Source organism: Myiozetetes cayanensis, unplaced genomic scaffold (genome assembly GCF_022539395.1).
Source record: "Myiozetetes cayanensis isolate MyiCay16 unplaced genomic scaffold, myiCay2020 scf2-11, whole genome shotgun sequence".
Taxonomy (NCBI): Eukaryota; Metazoa; Chordata; class Aves; order Passeriformes; family Tyrannidae; genus Myiozetetes; species Myiozetetes cayanensis.
The window spans coordinates 50697217-50721963 of NW_026087411.1; the positions used below are offsets into that span (position 1 = coordinate 50697217).

The 24747-nt window shown below is 38.3% G+C and overlaps 1 protein-coding gene across 2 annotated transcripts in view; it reads left to right on the forward strand.

Annotated features, from left to right (window-relative positions):
- LOC126640066 (coiled-coil domain-containing protein 170-like) overlaps positions 1–23597 on the forward strand; it is a 48080-nt gene extending 24483 nt beyond the window's left edge. The window contains exons 7-15 of one of the 2 annotated variants that reach the window (XM_050315566.1): positions 1505–1761; positions 5973–6117; positions 7875–8060; positions 12944–13261; positions 16034–16234; positions 17983–18156; positions 18443–18685; positions 19163–19399; positions 22490–23579. In XM_050315566.1, coding sequence (XP_050171523.1) covers positions 1505–1761; positions 5973–6117; positions 7875–8060; positions 12944–13261; positions 16034–16234; positions 17983–18156; positions 18443–18685; positions 19163–19399; positions 22490–22687 — 1959 coding nt within the window. In that variant the 3' untranslated portion in view covers positions 22688–23579. Of the gene's footprint in view, positions 1–1504; positions 1762–5972; positions 6118–7874; positions 8061–12943; positions 13262–16033; positions 16235–17982; positions 18157–18442; positions 18686–19162; positions 19400–22489 lie in introns of both variants that reach the window. The other variant, XM_050315565.1, reaches the window with a different exon arrangement.
- Positions 23598–24747: the final 1150 nt, after the last annotated feature.

Consider the following 24747-nt stretch of genomic DNA (forward strand, 5'->3'; position numbering starts at 1 on the left):
AATGGAAAACTCTGGCAGAGCAGTGAATTTTACATTGTCCTGAATTGCAGTTTAATGTCCTAGATATTTTTGCCTTAAAATGTTTGCCACAAGTTAAAAGCCCTACCACTTGTCATAAAGAGCAGTTAATGTGGCTTAATTATTTGCCTGTTAATTTTATATAATAGGAGAGGAATACTTTTAATTGGAATTGTCAGGAGATCTGAAGCATGCCTTAATGCCGCTTGTGACAAAAAAATCCATCTTAAATTATTCGTTCCTTTTAACAAAATCACAAGGAAATTTTATTTGCCTAGTGTGTTTCCCTCAAGTTCAGTCTCCTCCAGAAGCTTATAGCAGAAATAGTTCAATAGAAAATTGTATTTTTAACTAAAAGAGAGAGGAAAACCAAAAAACTACATTCAACTGGATTATCAGACCAAAAAATAGCAATTTGCATCAGATGAGAAAAGGTTACCTACCGCACAATGTTCCAAAGATTTGTTTTCCTTTGAATATGTCACAAATCATGAAGAGGGTCCATACCCATACAACATACTTTGCTGTTACAACTCCCTGCAGCTATAGATTTTCTGTGGAATTGTGCACCAGAATTGGAAGCAGGCAAGGGGCAGGCAAAAAAGACGGAATAGCGGTGTTAATAATTTTATTGTAAAGCAGATGCATACGAGACAAGAGTTAAGGTTGTAGCACAGAACTTAAGGTAAACTTTTCCTAAATTCTGAATTATTAAGTAAACTTATCTTCCTGTAAGATATTATCTTGGAAAATTGTATTGTGTTACCCCACAGTAGCTTTTGTTCTTACAAACCTCTTCTATTTTACAATAGTGATAGAAAACTGAATCTTCTGTTCCAAAATCTGGTTTTTGTCGCATTACTAAGCTTGTAGTACAGTCACATTATTTCACAGAATCACAGAATATGCTGAGTTTGAAGGGACCCACAAAGATCATCAAATCCAACTCCTGTCCCTGCACATGACCATCCCCAAGAGTCACACCATGTGCCCAGGAGTATTTTGAACTCTGTCAGTCTTGGTGCTGTGACCACTTCCCTGGGGAGCTGTTCTGATGCCCAGTCACCCTCTGGGTGAAGAACTTTTTTCTCATACCCAACCTAAACCTCCTCTGACACAGCTTGAGGCGATTCCCTCGGGTCCTGTCACTGGTCACCACAGAGAAGAGATCACTGCCTTCTCCTCTTCCCCTCACGAGGAAGTTGTAACTGCAATGAGGTCTCCCCTCAGTCTCCTCTTCTCCAGGCTGAACAGACCAAGTGACCTCAGCCACTCCTCATATGGCTTTTCCTCAAGGCCCTTCAGTCCTTGTTGCCTTCCTCTGGACACTCTCCAGTAGCTTAATATCTTCCTTATATTATGGTGCCCCAAACTGCATACAATATTCAAGGTGAGGTTGCACTAGTGCAGAGTAGAACAGGATAATCACCTCCCTCGAACCTGGGCAAAATTATTCTCCATTAATTTTCTCCTTTTCTATCTGTAGCTTCTTGAACTCAGGTCCAGCATAATCTCTAAAGAAGCTTCTTTTCAAGAGCTGAAGGCTGAAGCTGAAAGCTATAAGGAAAACAATGCTAGACAGATGTCTCGCCTCCAGTGTTTGCAAACACGAATCCAGGAGATGGAGGAAGAGCTGTGTGTGCTCACTGCTTCTAAAAACCAGGCTGAGCTGAGAGCTCAGGTGGCATATAAGGAAAACCAGGAGCTGAAGGAGGAGCTGCACAATCAAAATGCCAAACTTAAGTAAGATTCATGGGAGATGAGAATTAATTTTTGTTTGGGATGACAGAATGGTGCAATCGTCAATGCAGAAAGCTATACTGGTGGACAATCTTTATTTCAGTTCTAAATTCTCTTACAATGCCTTACACAACTGTTGTACTGGAGTGGAAGGTGTTGAAATTTGAATTTTGTTTTGAGTTTTTAGCCCATAAATGGGATTTTGAGTGTTTTGTCCTTCAGAGGTGAAATGATGATATGAGTCAGCTTTGTGTAACCCTATTGTTCACAAAAAAAGAAGCACAGAGGGCTGTTACTCTGAACACAGTAGAAATTATACATATACTTTCATCATTCAGGTTATTTCCATGTGTGGCACTGAGGCAGACTTTGTGCAGACTAGTGCCCTGGTCTGTCCTTATTACATGCCATCTTTTACAGACATTTACCATGGGCATACTGCATGGGCTGTGTGGTGGTGAGTGACTGTGCTGCTGCACCACCCCGGTCTGTTTTCCCTGTTTCTCTGTCGCAGCTGGAACCAGAACAGCATCAAGTGGATTTCTTTCTTAGAGTAAAGCTGTCTGTTAGGAGCAGTCTAATAAAGGAAATATGGTATAATCCCTAGTTGGTAGCATCTTGAAAGGAACATGTTAATGTTTGTACACTTTCAGTGATGTTAGCTTTCTCTGACACTGCTTCTGCCTTCTTTTGGATGTTGCTGTGTGGTTTTGTTTTGTTCGCTTTTTTAATGTGCATAAAACTTATAATAAAAGGCAGTGTCTTTTCACTATACTGTTCTTAGCATAGTGTATCAGAGCACTGATCTGTCAGTTCTACATAATTGCTTATATTTCAGGTCTCTGGGAGGGAGACTGATAGCAATGTTGATAACAAATCAAATTGATAGCTGTGAAAATATTCTGAACACTAAAATTCGAAAATCAGTGTCAGTCATGTTAATAGACAGCCTGTAGACTTTTGTAATGGATTTTTCTACCCATTGCCAGACTAATACTCATGATTCTCTCAATACTGTCTAGTTAAGAGCAAGGTGAGTGTTTACCAGATGTCTGTATTTCCCAAAATAGTATTTTGCACAGCTCTACCAGGCTTTGTGTGTTAGAAGTGAATAATTAAGTTATTTTAAAATCTAGAAAAAAACATTGCAGTGCGCTTGTTTATCACCATCTGATTTGCCAAAAGTTCTGCCTGGAGAGTGCTTATGTTGATTACCAAAGATTTTAGATAGGATCCGAGTATAAGTGAGGATATAGTTAAGTCAAGAAGTGTCTTATGCATCCTAGCAACATAAAAAGCATCAGTCTCTGACATAATAACTATTAAGATTCTTTAAAATGCTATTTCTGGTGGGGGAAAAAAAAATGGAAGAAAAAAGGGAAGAAAAACCTGCTATCTCATTTGCCTAAATCACTGGGAGAAAACTGCTGAAATATTGAGTATCATACTAACCTATCATTACAGTGATAGGATCAGTTTTATAGGCATAAATCTCTGCTGTCACTCCCAGAGCAGTCCTGGCTACTTTCTTTGGCCTATGACACTTGTGTCATCAGTTCTCTTTGTGTTGCTGCATGGTGATCAGGACCAGGTGACTACTCCAAGAGAGAAGTGAGCAAAATAAAAATCTTGATTTCCAGCTCTACCAATCCCAGATCTGGTTCACTGTGCATCTGGAGTATACCATTGGACTTCTGGGAAAAGGGAAGGAGTAAAGGGATATTGAGTCTGCTCATTTGGAGGAAACAAACATGTTGGATTGGTCATGAATGTGCAGTGTTTGCTTTCCAAGCTTTCTTTCCACCCCAGCTAATGGTTACATGTGTCATTTAATACTGACCAATGTACTGACTTACTGAGCTTCAGTCACTTAGTCTGGCCGCCTTGGTAGTAGGTGGCATATGACTAGTCCTAATTAGGTATTCAAAAAAGATTTTCACTGAAAATCACTAATGAAATGGAAGAGCAAGCCAGTATGTAGGAAATGCATATTTGCATTCTGTACCTGGGGATATAATAAGACATGTTTGATGAATTCTATGATTGGCTTCCAGGATGTGCACCTCTCTCCTATTGAAAATGGTACTTTTTTACTCAACAGATCTATTGCCATGGCATTTTTAGAGTGTGAACTGTGAAAAGGTTTTTTTCTTCCTTTTCCTCCCCTCTCTTTGCTCATTAGTTCTGAAGAGCTAGCAAAACTGTGAAAAAGCTGTGTCCTACTTTTTTTTGTACCTTATTGCCTATTTTGTGGGTGCTCACACCTTTTTGGCCCTACTGGAGGTAATTAGATTGATTATTTGTAGAGTTATCAAGTATGTGCTTTGTACTTCAGATTTTTTATTTTTAGAAGCAGACATGTTTCTATGTGTGGATGTCTCATTTTTTAGAGCCATAGAACAGTTGTGGTATTGGTGGTCAATCTAATACCATATTCTAACATATAGGCATACATGTATGGCATGTCTGGAACCACATACCTTTTCACTTGTGACATACCTCCCTCTCAGGACAGCAGGTTAGTGACCATCTCACAGCTTTTGCTGGGGCTATAGAGGAAGGGAAGGAACCTGGAAGTGAGAAAGCTGTGAGGTGCTTGTTTTCTGAGGGCCAGTGTCTGCTGCAGAAGCCAGAGCTCTTTTGGCTCATAGTGTGTGCTATGCAGTAGTTATGTGTAATTTCCCTCATAATGTCCAGAGCAGTAATTAATGTTTTTGATTCTTTCTTACTCTATGGTTCTCTTTCACTGTGCAGCATTGACAGCAGCTGTGCTGCTCTCCCTTCTAAGGCTACACCTTAAATATTTTCATGGAGCATCTGTTTTACTTACTGATTTAAAGCCATTTGACGTACTTGTGTTTGCACTCACTGTGCATTTCATATTGGAGTCTCATGGTGCTCTTTGGTTATGGAATGATGCTTTGTTTGATTGCCAACCCAGAGAGGAAGAAATCAGAAATGGAAAAGAGTAAGTCCAGAAATGACTACTATGCCCACCTTGAAAGCCGAGAATAGTGTATAGTCTGATAAGCAAATGAGTTTCACCAAAATATTTGCTATAGACAGCTCTTTGGTTATATCTCATGTCTTGGTTTCTTCTAGCATGAAGAACTTGCTTTAGAAAGTACCTTGTTTTTCAACTGGAAGCGCAATAGCTTGTCTTGCACTCTACCACTAAGTACCTCTCTTGTGTTATCTGAGAGGTATTGGAGTTGATATTTGGATTACAGTAATGGTCATTTTGAGCTTGTTTTTGGTAGGCTGTTTTTTGTTAATCTCATTCCTTGTAGTTTTTCATAAGTGATGTGTATTTCAGCATCATGAGCAAGATTTTTACCTGTTACCTACCTATGCAGACTGTGGTGCTTTTGTTTGCTGGACTTGTCTTTGTCTCTGGCAAGGGAAGTGATGTAACCACATTTATACTAACGAGTTAAACTGACTGCTAGTTTAGTTGGTTGATTGTTCTTATCCAGCATTTACAAACTGATACCTGCGGTTAAGGCTGGGATATGTATTCACACAATAGGCACCCGTTGAAACTTATGTAATTGATGGCAAAAAGCTGCTTTCTCTTCAGACCTTTGTGTTAGTCCCTAGATATTTTCTTTTTTAATCCATCTGTCCGTTTCATTGATAGTGCTGTGCCGCAGAAGATGGTGTAGCAAAGTGGTGTCTCCCATCCCTGCTTCTGTTGGTAAATTTCCCTTCACAAGGTACTCTGGATGTCTTACGCTTCTATTAGTCCAGAGAGGCTTCTCTTTCCTTGGAGTTTGTTGATCAGCACTGTCAGCTTCTTTAGAGGGGGGATGTGAAGTGCTTTCAGCATAGTTTTACTCAAAGTAGATTACTGTCTTTCCTCTCTTGTCTTTTCTAAGCTTTTGCTTGCACTTCCTGCTTTTAGTGTCTTGAGGGCGCTACTTATTGGTGTCGCCTGGTTCTTGTGTTTTATTGAAATCTTGTGCTGAGAATGAGGTTGGGATCATAGATGATTCTTTGAAGTGCTGATCAAAAGCAAAGATAAATGTTTACACAAGGCAACAACAAAAGTTATATGTATTAAATAACAGACAATAGAAAATTAAATGTAACTTTTAAAATTCATTTGGTGGTATGCAGAAGCTAGAGATAGTCTTGGGATAATGTGTTTTGCCTTGAATTCTTTTTCAGAGAACATTCATCCTGGTGTGTGTATTTTTTTTCTGTCTGACTAGTAAATATTTGAATACAAGTGAAGAGAACATAACTCAAGCTTCTAAAATCAGCAGAAAGTATGAAGAGCTCCTTACACAGCTTTCTGGATTCTTGGACGCAGACATCAGAGAAAAAGAGAAACCACAAGAATATTTAATGTCGAAGGTGATTATGTGTAGGCAAGGGTTTCTCTATAGTGTTTTAATGGAAAAATACTTGATTGTCACAGAAATAAAGCAAGTGATGAAGATGAAGATCTTTGTGTTTTATTATGGTTTGCAGACAGTGCTGTCATTTAAGACTTTTTTTTTTCATAATGGGTTTATTTTCAAACACTAATAAACCTCAGTGAACTTGGTCTGCTCTTATCTGCATAAATATTTTATCACCCTGTAGTTCCCAAGTACAGCCCTGATTAGATACTTGGTTGAAAGCTTTCCTGAAAACATTAACACTGGGAGTCACTAGGTGATGTGTAAACATATGGCACTAGATCTTTACACTTATCTCAGGCTGACATACCATTAAATAGAAACATCTGAAATGGCATACCCTAAAGCAACCCTAACGGTGCCCTGTAATAAAATTCTGTAAATAACTTTGTGATGTTTCTGAGACTTAATCATAAACCACTACTCTTCAGAACACTTCTGAAGTTCCAAAAACTAAGCTTCCATTTAGGAAAGGAAATTTGTTTGGATATTCTTTTAACCTCTGTCAATGCTATTGAAAGACATTTTAGTCTAATTTTATGCATTTTACTTGTCTTCTGTCTAGTCTTTGATATCCCTGTTTTCCTTTGGAGCACATTAGGTATTTGGGGAAATTCTGTTTCGTTATGTTCACATTGTTGTAAGAGTTCTGCCTTAATAAATCAAGGTTATCTAGGTATGTATCACGGTGATTTCTTAAAGCACTTGCCCTCATAGTATTACATAATATTGCAAGCACATTGAAATTGTAATAGGTGCTGTAACAAAATTTGGGTAGATGTCATGCAAGAGGCACTCTTGCATACTTTAATAAATTAATGCAATTAGGAATTGGGGCTTTAAAAAAATGTATGTTGATGTCTTTTAATGATAGCAAATGTAGTAATAATATAATAATAAGTAGTAATAAATGTAGTTGGGAAGCGTAATTGTGCTGAAAACTGTGTGCGTTAGGAAACCTTAGCAACTTATTTTTCTTGGGTCTTGGCACATCTGTTTAGCTGCTTTTCCATGTTATGGTTTTATTTAAGACAGAATTGATCTGTTTTAGTCTTAACAAATGTCTTGCCAGTAGGAATCAGGGTACGTTTTTTACTCACTCTTTGAAGTGCCCACATTCATCTATTCCAGTTATTGGAAACAGCCTAACGTACCAAAACAACCCTAGAATACTCCTGGAAAGGACTCCTTTTTCCAAGGTGTTGGCGGCTCATAATGGCAGCACACCATGTATTTGCCCCTGCCCTTGAATTACTGCTACTAACTCAAATCTCCCTTGCCTAAAAAGTTTTGAGCATAATTTGCAGCTTTCTCGTTCCAAATGAAAGGCGCACATCTTAAAAAGCCAGGCTGAAATTGTCTGCTTTTCACATGAAGCAGTTACATGATCTTTTTTCTGACCTTCATGTCACGCACGGATATGCAGTAGCAGCTCTCCACCTGTTTAATAGATCATAAGGTTTGTGCTGGAGTAAATCTGACCCTCGTTATGCTAAGGTGGGGGTTTATGGTGAGAATACGATTCTATGATTTTAATTGTCTTTCTACTCTTTTATAAATGAATAGTAGAATGCAGTTATAGATCTGACATAGGGATCACCAGAAACATCACGTCTTTATTGGGATGATTAGGAGCAGGTATACTGGGATGAATGTATTTCATTTTTAAGTGCTTTTAAAAAGCTACTAATACTTGAATTATTTCTCAAGGTCTCTGAAATATGTGAAGAAAATCTGACACTGAAAGACCAGGTTGCTGCTCTTCAAGAAGCTATGAATGTCCATGAGATGGAGTCTAAAGCTAGTAGAGAAACTATCATGAGGCTAGTTTCAGAAGTGACAAAGGAACAAAAAAAGGCGGCAGGATACTATCAAGACATGGAAAAACTTAGTAAGGTACATAATTGCATTACTTGTATGTTTGTGTAGTTTTCAGATGTTTTCTTGACATTTCAAATCAATTTTCAATAGGAATTGAAAAAGGAGGAAAAAGTGCTTCTGAAAAACTTAGGTTAATTAGGTTCTTTTCTAAAAAAGATGTATTTCTGAGGTTATTCTCAACTCTGAAAGTTTCAGAACATATAGAGATTAAACAAAAACATTTTGTAAAATAGATCTGATGCAGATTTGATGTCTTCCAATGCTGTTTGCAAATTTCTATTTTTGCTTTCTTGGTATTGTTTTAGCCTTTGTTGTGCTTTCGGTATTGTTGTAGCCTTTGTTGTGCTTGCACAAAAATGTAAATGTGTACAAAGTTAATGAGTGTATCTGAGGCACAAGCATGCAACAATGAGAAATACTATTTTAAATAATATTTATATGATACTGCAAGTTTTCTGAGATTTCTTTTACTCAGTTTCTTCAGAAATTCTAATGAGAAGTTGAAAGGAATTAAGGAAGTGGAAGGTAAGTGTCTTGGCTTCCAGACACCCTAGATTATCTTTTCACTGCATTATAAATTTGTATTTCATTACTGTTGGCTGATACCCAAAAAGTTGTAGGCAGTAGGATGGCTCTTGCAGGAAAGCCCTGTTTTACTCTTAGGGAGCCACAGAGGAAATCTCTGCAGCAGGAGAGATGCTCAAATGAGAAATGTATCTGAAATGTAAGTTAAGTTGTGAGTCAGTTTTGGAAAGGAAAAGTACGTGATTTAAAGATCTAATTGCTCCAGGAGAACTTGGCATTAAGAGTTCGTACAATTGAAATGACGGACAAACAAAGAACATTTTTGTAGCAGTTTTCCTCATTGCTTTGTACTTTGAGTGATAACTGTGGAAAGGAAGCAGCCCATAACGAAAATTTCCCACAGGTGGAACAGTGTGGTTAAAGCTGATGGCTAGAACTTAAGAAAATAAGGGAAGAAATTTAGACTGTCAAATATGTAGCTGAGTTGTGTGTGATTGAGTTTGAAGAAATTTTAAGCATAAAGACAACCTTGTGCAAGTGAGTTTTCCAATGTAATCCAGCATTTTCCTCACCCCCAGTATTCAATTTTTTTCTGAACAAAAGACTGCCACTGTACACTTTAAAGGATATAGTGTTCTGAGTTGGTTGTAAGCAAAATACTTAGGAGATGAGAAATAGCTGGCAAAGTACTCTGGAGAAGAAAGAATTTGTTGTGGGGAAGATAAATGTTAAGTACCACAAGGGTCATAAATTTTACTTACTGCTGAAAATAGTTCTTACCAAGCTGTATTAAATTTTCTAAGACTCAATGGAACTGAGGGAGAACCTGCACAAAAACTTAAACAGGTCCTTTCTGAGAACATTTTGTTCTCATACTTCATTTCAAACACAGGTGTGTGTGGAAGAGCAGAGTGTAGTTTACTCACTAAGTAAACCAGAATCAGGAGATGTTTTAAACCAAGATTAGGGCTTCCTTTGTGACTTGTTTTGCAAGTTTGCTCTGACTGCCAAAGCATTTGCTAAGTTGAGCTAGTTTTATGAAAAATATTTCCCTATCATTATTGTGCGTATGCCAAATACATAATTTATTTAACCAATTTTACAGAAATGTCTTTCTAAATTATTAGCATTGCCTTTCAAATGGAGTGTATGCCATTGGGGCTTATCTAGGGGCTGAAGATTCCTCCAGTGCTTTTTCAGGTTAACTACTTAAGTTAGCAGACACTGAGTAAATATGTTTGTGTCTGAAGGTGTTGTGTTCACAAAAGCGTAGTAAGAAAGCCAGTATTGAAAAGGTAAGTAAAAAAACCAAAAAATGCTTTAAATCCTCACATGTAATGTATGGGATCCCTTGTTGCCTGGATGAGTGTCTTAGTAGGTTACAGGGAGGGCACCAGCAGCATAAAATCAGTTGGACTTTGCCATATACTTTGCTGCACAGTTTAAGCACATGAACAAAGCTGCACATGTTGTAAAATGTTCCCCTGTAAAGGCGAAAAGTAGAAATCCATACTGTTCCTGTTCCAGAAGACTCATGCTCAGCTGTGTGGTTTTGGGCTGTTTTCTGAACTTAATTAATGGAATTGCCTGTAGCTGAGTTTACCTGGCAGAGGTTGAATACAAGTATGTTTGTGTGTGCCTGAAGCTCTCAGGACCAGACATTTTGGCCATCTTCAGTATTACACATTGAGATGGCAGCCCATTTCCCCCAGTTTTCTTTTTAAAATTTTTCTAAATGTATGGAGACCATCACACTGTTCTGTCAGTGATCTCCAGCAAGACTCAGACACTGCATCGTTCCCTGCCACTTCTCTGAATAATTGCCAGTTTTAATTGCCAGGTGGTTTTCCACTCCAGCTCCTTATGATTTCTGTGAACGCCTTCTCTTGACCAGGTGCTTTTTTTTATGTCCTGGAAGGAGATAGCTGTCTACATTGCAAAATTCTTAATGAAGAAAATGAAAGCCAGTTGGTTATGTCTTAAAGTTAATACATTCGAAATGTTCTTAATGTGTTTGATACGTATCTGTTGCAGTTATTTGGGTTTAATTCGAGGAACATTAGCAAGTGAACAATATGACAATAGCAAGCAGCAAACAATAAAAATCTATACACCCTTGAAACTGTATGTAAGTAAAATATATAACTAAAAAAAAGCAAGTCAAGAAGCTATTAAGTATTACTGTTCTTTTAGACTTCTGAACTTCTCAGATTTCTGACAGACTATTGCAAGATTTTGCTCCTGGAAGTCTGTAAATACTGTGCATACCGTTATTGTGGCTGTGCTGGATATCAAGTTTGCGTTTGATGAAAAATGACTTCTAAATGCTGCCTAGATTTCTAGAATGAGAATACCTGTTCTCTCTTTCTGTATGTCCAGACGGTGGTTATTGATTATGATAATCATAATTACAGAATTATAACACTATTTGAGAGTGTCTGTAGGTCCAGGATTCAAAGTGTGGCCTCACCAGTGCTGAGTACAGGGCGAGAAGCACTTCTGTAGTCTTGCTGGCCACGCTATTTCCGATACAGGACAGAATGCCACTGGCCTTCCTGGCCACCTGGGCACCTACTGGCTCACGTTGAGTGAGCACCCCCAGGTTCTTTTCTGCTGGGCAGCTTTCCAGCCAGTGTTTGGTGGCTTGCACTTTCTTGTTTTATAACTTGATCTTTTGATTTGACTGTGTTTGTTTTCAGATGTTCACAATTTAAACAAGATTGTAATTAGATAAGATCCCTGGTACTGCCAAACTAATTTAGCACTGCCTTTCTTGAAGGAAAAATACACACTGCTGAAAACTGTAATTGAAATAAATTACTCTTTATTCTTTACTGTAATTGCCATAATGTAATTCTGAGCGCAGGTGGGAATTTTCTATTAATAGGGCTTGTTTAGAATAAAAAAGAGAAAATGGCAAGGAATTATGCCAACATGTCTCTGAAATGGTTCTACAATTACTTCGGAAAGGTATAGTAACAAATAATGTCCTAAATGCCAGGGTTTGTATTTGTTTGTGTTTTTGCATGTTTCCCATTTTGAAGCTATTAAAAATTTAATTATTTTTAGTATCATATGTTTGTATTTTATTTTCTAAGGGTGCACTGCAAACTTCCTTTTTGTCCATCCTCCCTGCTGATCTATGTAAATGCTCCCAGATCTACTCCTCGATTGGCATGTATTCCATCAATACAAATGACTACAGCAAACACACATAGACCCTGAGAGACCCTTGAGTAATCACCATATTCATAACTGCTCCAGGAACAATTCTTTACCTCCAGTGTACACAATCTTAACTCATATCAGTCCACTTACTGAGTCTCTACTAACCACTGAGACTTCCAGAGGAATGCAGTCACTCTCTGTAAATATACCACCCTCTGTCATAGTTTTGTGTCTTGGGTGAGGTAATATTCTTTCCTTTTGTGTCATGTGTGAAGTAATATTCTTTCCCATTTGTTCTTATCAATCAGATAATGCCTTGAGAAATGAAGACTTAGTCTTTGCTATGCTTTTAATTTGTTTCACTGCAAATATTTTTCTTGTATATGAATATGTAAGCACTCTTAAAATTGGTATTGTGGGGAAAGGAAAGAGATTCACAAGGTGACTGAAAGAGATTATTTTCTCTGTATGTTTAGATGGTTAATTTTCTTTAATTTTTGTCTCATTATTTGTTTTGGTGTTGTGGGCCAGGATACACAATTCTATCTTTTTGCTTTGCCCTGTTAGGTCAATGTTTTATATATAACTGATGTAGATATGTAGGTACTGGCTATATTTTATTGTTTCCCAATCAAGCCTTTGTTTGATCCTTCACTTCCCATTCCTGTGTGTAAATAATCTCAGGAATTTTTGTCACATTCAGTAAACTGATCTCAGAGATCACTTCTTATCACTGTTTTCAAACAGATCGTATCTGTTGTTTTGGTCAACTCTGAATTGCTCAGGTGACTGGAGTTGATCACCACTGCAGGTCCCTTCCTTTCCTATCTGAGTTGTAGTACTTTGGTGTTATTACTGTTAAATCTTGTTCACTGGTTTTCAGGTCATATTATCTGAATGGAAAAATAAGATATCAATAGTTTTACAATTAAAAATTTTTTTTTTTTTAAACCTGCAGATTTTATGCATGTATTCCTTTCTGCAGGCCACTGCCAGAGGTTAATCTATAGGCTGATTACTGCAGACTTTGGCCTTTCATCAATTTCAGTAGCAGTTCTCCTATGAAACCCTGACGTTGAATCCATATGAGCATCCTAGTTTCTCTGTCTGCAATACCTGCTTCTGAATTATTCCTTGATATGTGTATGGTGGGGAGGGGTTATAACTGATTTAAAAAATCCAGATTAATTTTTCATGCATTTTAGGATCTTAACAGCGCTATAATAGAGAGACAGAATTTAGAGATGGAGTTCAGAAACCTCCAAGATAAACTGACTGTTAACCAGAAAGCCTTGGACACCACAAAGAGGGAACTGCATAGTCTGAAGAAATCTTCCAGCGAGTTAGGTGGAAGCTTGAAGAGCAGCAGAGCAGAAGCCAGGGCTGCTCGAAGCTCTTTAGAGGCTTTTAGAGAACAAATTGCCACCCTACTCAACGGTGGATCTTCAATAGTTGAACCGTCTGAGAAGGCCATTTTGGAGAGGATTCGAGAAATAAATTGTAAAGAAGAGAGTAAACAAATAGTAAGTTAACAACTACTGCACTTGCCCACTGTGTGTATTTATTCTCTTTGGATTCTGTTTAATTTTATTCATCTGGTAGAATGTTCGTTCCTTCTGCTTAGGTTTTGAAATTACAGAAACCTTTAATTTTGTTGTCAGTTGATTTGAGGTAATAGGTGGAAAGCATCTTTTTTATCAAGTAGGAAGAGTTCAGAAATTAAATTAATAATAGATGCTGTTAAGAAGAAAAGAATTGGAATAGTCTTCCAGTTAAAATAGTGAAATTAGGTTTCAGTACCAGCAGACATCAAGAGTGACTGTGTGGTTGTGAACAAGCATGGGGGCATGGATTTGCTGCTACGATAGTGACTTCTTTCTCAAAGCATATAAAATTGATGAGTTGTCCCAGGCAACTTTTTCCCCTATAATCCTCAAAACCTGCACCTAAAAATAAAGAAGTATATTTACACCTACAGTTAAACATTGTTCACCATACAGGAGAAAGGTAATAGGAAGGCAGCTGCCTTTGGCTTGAAGTGTTTTGGCTAGTAGTGTTTGCAAAGGTGTGTTTGAATGTCCAGGTAGAGAAGGGACAACTCAGGAGGAAGGTAAGTCAGAATGCAGTCTGACCAATATCAGTACCCTGACACTGCACTGAAGTTGCTTGCTTGCTTGCTTACATGGGCATTTATTAATTTTGTCAGTGAGGACTATTATATAATTAAAAGTCAGACACTAAATCAAAAGGTGTTTTGAGTGAGCCACTGAAAACCAACTTTGGTGTCCTCGCCCAATTTTCAGATTCTAGCATCTCCTGCTGACGTGGTGGATTTTAATGTTAGCAAATGTTTTTGTGTTGTGTCCAGGGTTGAAGATAGCTTTTGAAAATATCCCTGTGCATTTTGATGAAGCATTTAAAAAAACCCCACACAACACAAAAAAGCATGCCACTGGCTTTCTTGCCCACCTGGGCACACTTGGCTCATGTTCAGCTGGCTGTTAACCAGCATGCCCAGGTCTCTTTCCACCAGGGACTTCCTAGCCACCCTTCCCCCAGCCTGTAGCACTGTTGTGACTGAGCACTTGGTCTTGTTGAACCTCATACCCTTGGCATTGGCCCATCTATCCAACTCTTCTAGATTCCTCTTCAGAGCCTTCCTACCCTTCAGCAGATCAACACTCCCACCCAACTTGGTGTTGCTATGTAATATAGTCTTAGTTTGAAATTATCTGGTAGCCACATTAAAACAAAAGGCAGAGAATGATTTTTTTTTTTGAAGGTTGGCTGAACAGGCTGCACAAGTCATAGGCAGATGAAATTGTGGAGGTCAGAACTGCAGGACCAAAAATGCTGCCTCTGTAAGATGTTGGATACAGGCACTGGTGGGTAACATGGGTGCAGCTCTGGTTTAGGAAGTGCCTAAGTTCTGAGTCCTAAACCAAGGATGAAAGTTACACCAGGATGCTCTGGATGACAGAATGACAGCTTGGGGGGGTTGTGCTCTCAGCTTCTGTGGTATGGTCCCTTGCTTTCTTGTGTTTATGGACCTTTGAAGCCTCAAAACCCCCTTGCAGCTGGACTGCACCCAGAGCCACTTGGCAGCCTGATAAAGGGTCTCTGGGTTCTCTGACAGCAGCACATCTCCAGGCAAACAAGTTACTGAAACTACTTTTTTCCTGCTTAGTGATTTTGATACAAAAAGCATAAAATACGTATGTGGGTTTTTGCAGTTTTGTTATTGTTTAGTATTTTCTACTGCTGTATGAGCAGCAGTAATTTCTCATTGTTTTTTTGGCAAGTTGGGTGCAAACTGTTGTTTGTATTTAATTGCAGTTTGAGTTGGAAACCTTTCAGTGCCAACAAAATTAATGGGAGCTTTGTGTGCCTATTGTTCATTTTATTAAAAGGAACCAACCCGATGCTTAAAATGAAGAGGCTGCTTGGAGATGAGTGTCTGAACGCTGAGTTACAAATGCAATATAATTAATTATGTAATAATTTATATGACAGTTAGAAGATAGAGGGAAGCAAGTAACTTTTGGGATAGAGCTGCCTTTCAGTATTTGGCAGTAGTGTAACCAGATGCTTTCAAGCATCTAATTTATAAGTAGTTTACAGCTTAAAATCCATTACGTTATATATAGGTGGTGTAAACAGTGTACAGCTAGAAGTGTTTTCAAGACTATTAGTTTAGTTGCTTGTTATGAGATTTTATCCTTTTATCCTTGAACTCTGGCTAGAGAAATTATTATTACTATCTCTTTTTTTTTTTTTAGAAAAATCTTTTAGTCAAACACTCTTTTACAGTTAACAATTGGGAAACACTCCTGAGGCTTAGTTATCCCCATCTACATTCTCCCCTACATGCTGCATGTATTTTCTAAATCATTTATCTGCTTTTTCTACTCAGGTTCTTCATAGACTAATGATTTTATGGGCTTATTTTAAAGAGTGATAGCTGACTACCAGCTCTTGCTGCTGTGCTCACATCTTTGGAAATTTTGTGTCTAATTAGTTTTTTATTGATTTTTTTAATAGCAGTCCCTTTTAGTCATTTGACTCATATGTGGTTTCTGCTGTTCACTTTTGGATGTCTCACATGTCACCGCTTCTGCTATTGTCTCTTGGTAGTTACAGAAAGATTTTTCTCTTTTTATCTTTTTAAATACATACATTTTAAAGATAAGCATTATACCATATTTTCATTAATTTGATGGTGCATCTTTCATATCTTTCTAGCATTTCCGAACCCACCTAACTCCATATGTTTTGTTCATTTGCTTACTTCCTAGATGGTATCTCAACTTGAAACCCAAATAGCTAAACTGACTGAAGCTTTGGAAAATCAGACCAGATTGTACCACAAAGCTCTGGAGAGGAGCAGGAAAGCTGAAAAATGTTCTGAGGGTTTCCAGGATCAACTGAAACACTTGAAAGAAGAATTACTGACTGTAGATCTGATGCAAGATGGTTTGAAACTTGAGAAACAAAAAGTAGTTGCACATGTTATTTAATTTTGAATAATAATCACTAAGGACAGAGATACAGCTGATTGTATTGCATTGGTCATCTGAAGCATTACTCACAACACTCCAAGTAATGCAAATTAGCAAAATCAGACATCATGTAGGGGGTAGTAATATCTTTTCTTTGACCAATGATTGCAGATGGAAGAAGCTAAGCTGTTGAGTTCCAAGTCCATTATTGTGGAAAAAAATACACCACCCCAAAAGCAGCTTAAAAGAAGTCTCTGTAAATACATCAGAGGTCTTCCAGTGATTCTCTGATTTCAAAGCATTCTCTGATCTCTGTATCTTCCTGTAGTATATCATCCAGGTTGCTATCTCTCAAGATCTTGCAGTCTTTGTTTCTTTTGTTTTCTTAGACAATCATGGCTACCAGGATTTTTTTATTAATTGGCTGAATGAACACACTCTTAGCCTATAACACATTCACATACTAAGGGTTTGAAAAATGGCGTAGTACCCAGAAAGCCAAACCAGCCATCCAATGCAGCTAAGAAAGGCAAAGTTATAGCATGTTGCCAGGCCAGGATCAGTGATTAGAAAGTTGGATTTGCAGAGAATCAACAATTTGATGCTATTTGTTTTGCCTTAGGCTATAATACAGTAACTTTTATGAACGAAACACCCACCACACTGAGAGAAAACCAGACAAAAGGTTCTGTTTCCTCCTCTCTATGTCCTTGTTAAGAGCATTTGGCCCTAGATTCTTAAATTTGCCTCTAGATTTTGCTGCAATAAAGAGATTCTTGTTGTGATTTTTTTCCTGTTAATGCGCAACGTCAGTGTTTTCTTCTGCTGATGATGTTTTTAATTTTTTGAACCAGAAGGATCACAAAACAAAAGGATATTCTTGCTAATGAACTAGTAATGAAACTGGTTTGTTGGTGGTGGGTTTTTTTGGGTTTTTTGTTGGTTCTTTGCAAAGATTATGGTCTGCAAAAGAAGTAAGAGAAAACAAAGGGAAACAGTTCTTAGTCAGAAGGAGAGCTTAGGATTTTGCAAGAGAGGCTAATTGAGAGCAGGGAACTAATGCAGTTTTTAAGGAGCTAGCAGAGCAGAACAAAGAAGGAGAAAACAGATTGAATAATATTTCATATCTGTATGTGTTCATCACCAGATGGAGATGCAATTAAAGTAATCTTAAAAGCAAATTTTAAACCAGCAGCTGTTACTTCTAAACCTCTCTCTTCCAAAGAACGGCTAAAGACAGACCATGTTAATATTCCTGTATCTCCTCAGACTACATCAGATGGCATCCCTGCTATCATTTATATCTGTTTTAAAGGTCACAGTACTGGGAAATCACAGCACTTGCAGTTATTAGGTAGGATGTAGCTGTCCTTTCTAGCTTTTCCCTGCCCATGCCTATCCATGGTAAAGCAACAGAGCTCCAGGCACGAACTGGAGTCAGAAGCAGAGACATACCTAGTGCTGCAGAGAAGCAAAAATGAATCTTGTCTTACTAAGAAGATAAATACAGTAGGTCTAGGGATTTATGAACAGAATAAATGTTGGCTAAACAAGTACATAAGGACAATTTGCAATTGTGTCAGGTGTGTGTACTGGCAACATAGTCTTTATTATTTCTTGTGGATCATGGACTTGGCTGTGTATTGTTGATTGCTGGTGTAGGGGGGATTGCTTTTAAATTGTGCTTCAAGACTTTAAATGAAGTTTTATTATTCTTTTGCCCACTTTTCCACACCTTATCTTAGTATCTGAAATTTCTGGAGCAACTGAATGAGAAAATGAAACTGGATAGTCTAGCAGCAGAGGTTGGATTCGATATGAATATGGATGCAATTCTAGCCCGGGCAGAGCAGTTAGTGAAACTGGAAGGTGATGCAGTGATTGAAAACAAGACTGTGGCACACAGCCTCAGAAGGAAGGTACGCAAAAAAGACATACCATTACTATTTGTTTCAGAAATAAACAATACTGTGGCTATATTTCTATAGTGGTTTGCTAGAAACAGCAGATTACATATGTACAAGGAATTTCAAAGATGTCCATTTCATAAAAAGAAGATACCAAAAGTTTGCAAACTGTGCAAACAGGCTGCATATTAAAACAACAAAACCCACCAGTGGGTTGAACACCTGATATGTGTTTATCTGTGTAGTACCACTGTCATTCACATATATTTTTCAAATATCCTTGTGTTTGGAAAACAAGTTGAAGACTCAGCAAGAAAAACTTGAAAGCAAAGAGCTTCACATGAACCTTCTGCGGCAGAAAGTAACCCAGCTGGAAGAAGAGAAGCAAATCAGGACCGCCTTAGCTGTGGAAAGGGATGAGGCCAATCTCACTGTCAGAAAGTTACATAAGATGATAGAGAGGTTACAGAAGCAGCTTGATCTGGCAAGGGAAACGAATACTGATCTCAAAGCCAAGCTGTCTGAAACCAATGAACTTAAGGTGAGTTAAAACGGTTACGTTTGTGCTTCTTGCCATTTTTCTGTTCCAGTTCTATACAGCTTTAGTTCATTTATAATAAATGTGTTCATAGAGAACTTCTCAAATCTATCTATGAGGTAAAAGCAAATATAATATTAAAATTTTTTGGTGTATTTTGCAATTTTTACTGATATGCTAGGAAGTGTCTTTAAAGCATAATGTAAATTTTCAGGCTAGTGTAAGAAAATACAATATACACATCCTTTTCTTTCCTGTTGATGTGGCTGTAATCTTCTTTTTTCCCATACATTACACGGAGAAGATCTATTCATATAGATATGGCGGGAAAATGGCTTTTTTTCTTGCATACAACAGGCAAAATGCTAATTTTTAATTGTTCCTGTGTGCATGTGATTTCATCAAGAACCCATAAGAACCCACATTAAAGTGCTTATTCCTCATCCCTTACGAAAAATTTAACACTTCATCTTATTGCAGATCAAAACTTTGGAGCAGAACAGAACAATAGAAGAGCTCAATAAGTCTCAAGGCAAATTGGAAAGAATGAAAGAAGAAGCTGAGAAACAACTTAGATCTGTCAAATCAGAACTTCTTTTAAAGGAACGTAAAGCTACTGAAGAGAAAGAAAAAAACCAAAATATATTAGAAGCAGTTACCAGTGAAATGAAGGTGCTTAAAACAACCCTTGCAGAACTAGCAAAAAGGGAGAGACAGGTACGTGTATAGATATTTGAAAAGTGCTAGTGGTCCCTTAGAATATGAGAGTGTAGTATAGGTACAGCAGATATTTCACTCTCAGTTTATGTGGAAAATTTCTTTGTCATGAACCCTTTTTCTGCATTTTCAATGAACTACAACTTTGCCAGCACTGTACTTTATATGCCACAATATAATAGAAAAGTATTTCTGTCTGAAAATTCACAAAAGTGAATGGCTTAAAGGCTTTCTTTAAGGGCTTTCTGTGCTTTCAACTTCAGGTTATTTGCTGATAAAACTTACTGAATTCTTGATGTGTTTATTGTCCATTCAATATAGGTATGACCTGCTTTTCCCATCAGAAATAAAGGGTGAAGTGATTTTGTGTATGTTTTACTTTGTATCTATTCCCTTTGGCCAAATCCTGCCAGATCAATAATCAGTGTCAGTGCATCAAATTTGATTTGATTATTGCATTTGTTACATGGCTGTAATACAGTTTGGTGTACTCACAATTGCTGTAATTAAGTTGAACAGCTTGCAGCAGCAAAGATATGAGAGCAGGAAATACAGTGCAAAGTGCAGACCTCAGTGTACTCCTGGAGGATCAGTTGGGTTTATTGTATAGGTGGTTTCGGAAGTTTACTTAGTCCAAAGGCTGGATCAAACAAATTCCAGCTTTGCTGACTGCTCATTCTGTCTGTGGTCCAGATGTTTAAAAAAATCTTTAGCCTCTGTTACATGGTACTTGCTTAGCATGCTGCCAGAGCCCAGCGTCAGTGACCTCCTGAATTGGTTTTGAAGATAACATATGGGAACTTAAGAGGTTTTGGTGTAACGTTGTTCCAGCGTTTTATTGAAGACGTTGCACTGTCTTCGTAACATAGACAACTGGGACTGAATTCTCAAATCATAAAATCATAGAATGGTTTGTGTTTGAAGGGACCTTAAAGATCATCTGATTTTAACTCCCCCACCAAGGGCAGTGTGACACTTTCGCTAGATCAGGTTCCCCAAAGCCCCATCCATCCTGGCTTGGAACACTCCTAGGGCTGGGGCATGCACAACTTCTCTGAGCAACCTGTTCCAGTACCTCACTACCCTTAGAATTTCTTCCCAACATTCCAGTCTAAATCTTCCTCTTTTAGTTTAAAACCATTTCCCCTTTTCCTATCCTATATGCTTGTGTAAATAGTTACTCTCCCTCTTTTCTCATAAGCCCCCTTTAAGTACTGGAAGGCTGCAATGAGGTCTCACTGGAGCCTTCTCTTCTCCAGGCTGACCAACCCCAACTCTTCCAGCCTCACTTGATAGCAGAGGTACATCAGCCCTCTGATCATCTTTGTGGCACTCCTCTGGACTCACTCTAACAGGTCCATGTCTGTCTTGTGCTGAGGACTCCAGATAGCCCTACACTGTCTTGGTTTCCTTTTTGTGTTTCTGAACTGATGGCAACTCCTCAGGGTTTATACTGTGTTGCAGTATGCTTGTGGTATAGAAAAGTATGCTGAAGTTGTAATGATTGTTTAAAGTGAGCATGCTTCCAAAAACCCTTCTTCTTCCCAAGATCCCTTACCTGTATCCTTGGAATGTCTAAGAGATAACTGGGAGCTCATCTATTGGTTGTTAACCCCTTATTGTCATTGGTTGTTTGTGAGACCTCCTGGATTCTCAGTGGTCACCTTGTAATCCTTCCAAAAAGTACTTAAGCAGTTACCAGAACAATAAAACTCTCTCTGCCTGCTCCTACCTGCCTGCTGCAGGCGCCTTGGTCTCTCTGTGGGGGCCATGAGGTGCCGCGGGGTGGAGAGGGGAGGGGGAGGGCACACTTCCCCCCCAGAGCCAGGGGTAAAAGGAAAAGCCCTATGCCTGGGGTTTCCCCTCCCTATCCACCTTCAACGTTCGTCAATACTGGGATAAAACTGTCTTTGGCAAGGTCTTGGAACTGAGACCTTGTTTTCAGGAAAGGCTTCAAAAACCTTTCTGCACAGTGTTGTTGGGGTTGGACACATATTTCAGGAGTGTGTCTGTCTCCTCCTTAACATTAGCCCTTGGCATGACTGGGGGAGTGAGAATGCTGCCACACCAGAGCATGAGTCCAGTTTCTTGCTGGTTTTGATGATGCTATGACGTTTTCAGTCACTTTCATGTTTAGGAATGGGGATCTTGGCATTCAAATAGATAGCAAGACAAAAATATTTCCTCAAATAGGAACATTTTCCTCTTTTGTGTGCTAATGATAAGGGGTATTAAGGCATTTATGATTTTGACTGTGTAATGCATTGTCCATTGAAGAGGCATTGAAGTTTGACTTGTAATCATCCATATTAAGAGCTGAGAAGAGCAAATCAGCATTAATGTTCAACTGACCTTAAGTTTTTAATATTGTTACTGGTGGGGTCACTAGTGATGACAGTTAGTTGTGCATGACTGTCCATTGGGAACTGCAGAAAGTTGGTGCCTTGAATTACTTTGCCAAATACCATTCCTGTGATATATTTTCAGCAGCCATGCACAGAAGAAAAATAAGCATTTCCCAAGCTGCATCTTAAATTTGGGCTGTATCCAAGTCAAAGTCAGACCAAGGGATGTGCCAAATTTCCACCTTTTTTCTAACTTCTTCCTTTCTGCTGTCATTTCCACAAGGAAGTGCAGGGTGGAGAGAAGCAGTGGCAAACAGTGGTCAAGGACCAGGATCTAAGCCTGTACTCTGAGTTGTACCCAGCAGAGTTTCCAGCTGCCTGTATAGCTTCTGGTCATCTGGGTCAAATACAACTCCACTGCCTGTGTTTTCCTCAGTTTTTGCAGTTGAGTCAGCAGGGAAGGTGTGCGTGTGAAAGATACTTTTTAGTTTTTACACTTGAAACCGTGCTTTTTGTTTGAGATACTTAAGATCTTGGCTGTTTATGTGTTTTGTGATTTGACATATGCCCCTAAGTAGCTTTTTCCATCCACTTCTGCTCTTTGTATTGAGCAACAGCAGAAATGCCTATATTTTGCACTGAAAATACAAATGCTCATGTTTGTATGTATGCAAATATTTATGTCTTTTCCTAGACGTGTCCTTTGCTTGCTATTGGATTTATTCCTTTCTGTTTACTCTTGCAGCTGGCAGATTTCCGAGAGGTGGTCTCGCGAATGCTGGGCCTCAACATTGCCAGCCTGGCTCTTCCTGACTATGAAATCATTACATGTCTTGATGAGTTGATTCACTCTTATCAGCACCACTGCTTCCCCTGTGTCTGCCTCAAAGACATGGCAAGGGCACCAGAGGAGCAGCAAACAAATGTACAGCTTCTTCACTGAAAGGAGACAGAACAAAGTAAAATTTTGCTTCCTTTCCTGGTACACATCCACAGAAAAGAGATACTTATTTCTGTTCCCTACTCTACAGACACCGACTAGGGCTGATTTTTAGAATTCCAGTAGGGAGACTGAGCCACATAGAGTAGGAGCCTAGAGATGGCAAAGAGGAAATTTCTGGGCAGCATAATGCTTCGGTTATGAAAATGATAGGCCCTTCAGCTATGATCAACGATGCCCTCCGGTTTCATTGCAGAGGCACTGAAGTCATGGGCCACCCAAGTTTTGGAAAGCACTTGAGAAGTTAGTGAATGTCCACTTCAATGTCATTCCTTCTGCTTTACCTCTGGGTATCAAGGATAAAATAAAGTAGGGGTTGTCCTGCTGCTGTTTCTTTTGCCAAATGGGACCTCTCTGCATTTTTACACGTAAGGACTTCAGCTTCAAGATAGTTATCTGGAAGTTAGAGGATTATCTCAATTTTTGGACACGAGACATTTTTGTTACTTCTGTTGTTTTTCTTTGTCTGTACTTGTGCCAAAACAAGAAGTTGTGCAGCAAAGGCTTTTTCACAGGCTCCTGTCACGTCCCTGATATAGATATATTTGGTAAAATTGAATGGTGACCTTGGCCATGATGCCTTGAAAATTTTCCTTCTATCTGCAGTATTGCTTGGGCCAAATCCACAGGCCAAATAATTGGCAATTGGCAATTGCTCTGAGTTAAGGAAATTTTAAAATTATAAAATGCTTGTCCATTAGAGAAAATCTGTGAATTACTAAAGTCTTTATTTTCAGAGAAGCAATGATGAGGTGTATACAACTACCTCTTAATCATAAAAACTACTGTCAATTACCCTGAGTGTTGTTAAACTTTATGATTTTTTAGAAAAAATATGAACAGTATATTTGTTTTCATAGCATGCTCAACTTGATTCTGTGTTTTTAGCTTTTTCTTTCCATTATATGTTTTGTATGGATGTGTAGAACAATAAGAAAGACTAATCTATTTATGTCTGACCATTTGTGGGCTTTCTACACTATCTCAGCAAATGATAACCCACTCAGTAAAACTGAACACACTGTTTTAGGAAAAATTACACTTTTTCAAGTAGGAGTGGTAATTTTGGTATCTGGCTACAGACTCAAAGCATACTTTTATTATCACTTGCCTCTGAAGAATCATTTCTTAGTGACTTGTTTGTAAAATAAAAAAAATCAGTCATTTGTGGAGATAAACTAAATCATATTTTCTTATGCTCCTGTGGCTACCTGGGTTAAAACCAATTTAATTTCTTGTTTCATAATGTAACATTGTTTTGGAGGAAATGGCTTCAACCTGAAAGAGAGCAGGTTTAGATTAGATGTGAGGAAGAAATTCTTTTCTATGAGAGTGATGAAACACTGGAACAAGTTGCCCAGAGAAGCTGTGAATGTCCCATCCCTGGATGGGGTTTTGAGGAACCCTATCGAGTGGAAGCATCCCTGCCCATGGCAGGGGAGTTGGAAATAGATGATCTTTAAGGTCCCTCCAAACACAAACTGTTCTATGATTCTTTTTCTCAGGTAAAGTTTAATAAATGGAACAAGGGAAAAGGCTAACATGACATTATATAGACTTAAACTTGGCACAACAAATTCCAAGTAAAGTAAGAGATTGAAATGTGCTAGGCATTATATGCTGGTTGGGAATTTAGAGGGTGGAGAAGGATGCAATACTTTTCTAATTCTTTGTGAGATTATACAAGTAGTTTCAGTTTGTGTTTTGCTGGTTCTATAGGCACTTCTGCTTGAGTTATTACTCAAACAACAAAACCTCTTTACTTCATCCACTTTAATAAATACCATGCAAAGCATGATTTGCCATCAGTTCCAAGTTAAGTAAAGTACATTACAAATTTAGGTCCACTCAGCCCAGATAATACATTCATAACCTTAAGAAATAATCTCCGAGAGTGCCAGTCTTAAAGTAAGTTTACATATTTGGCCAAATTTTATGGTTGTGAAATGATTTCCTAATGTCTGCCATCAGACTTGAAACCTCCTGTCATACTCATCAGCCCT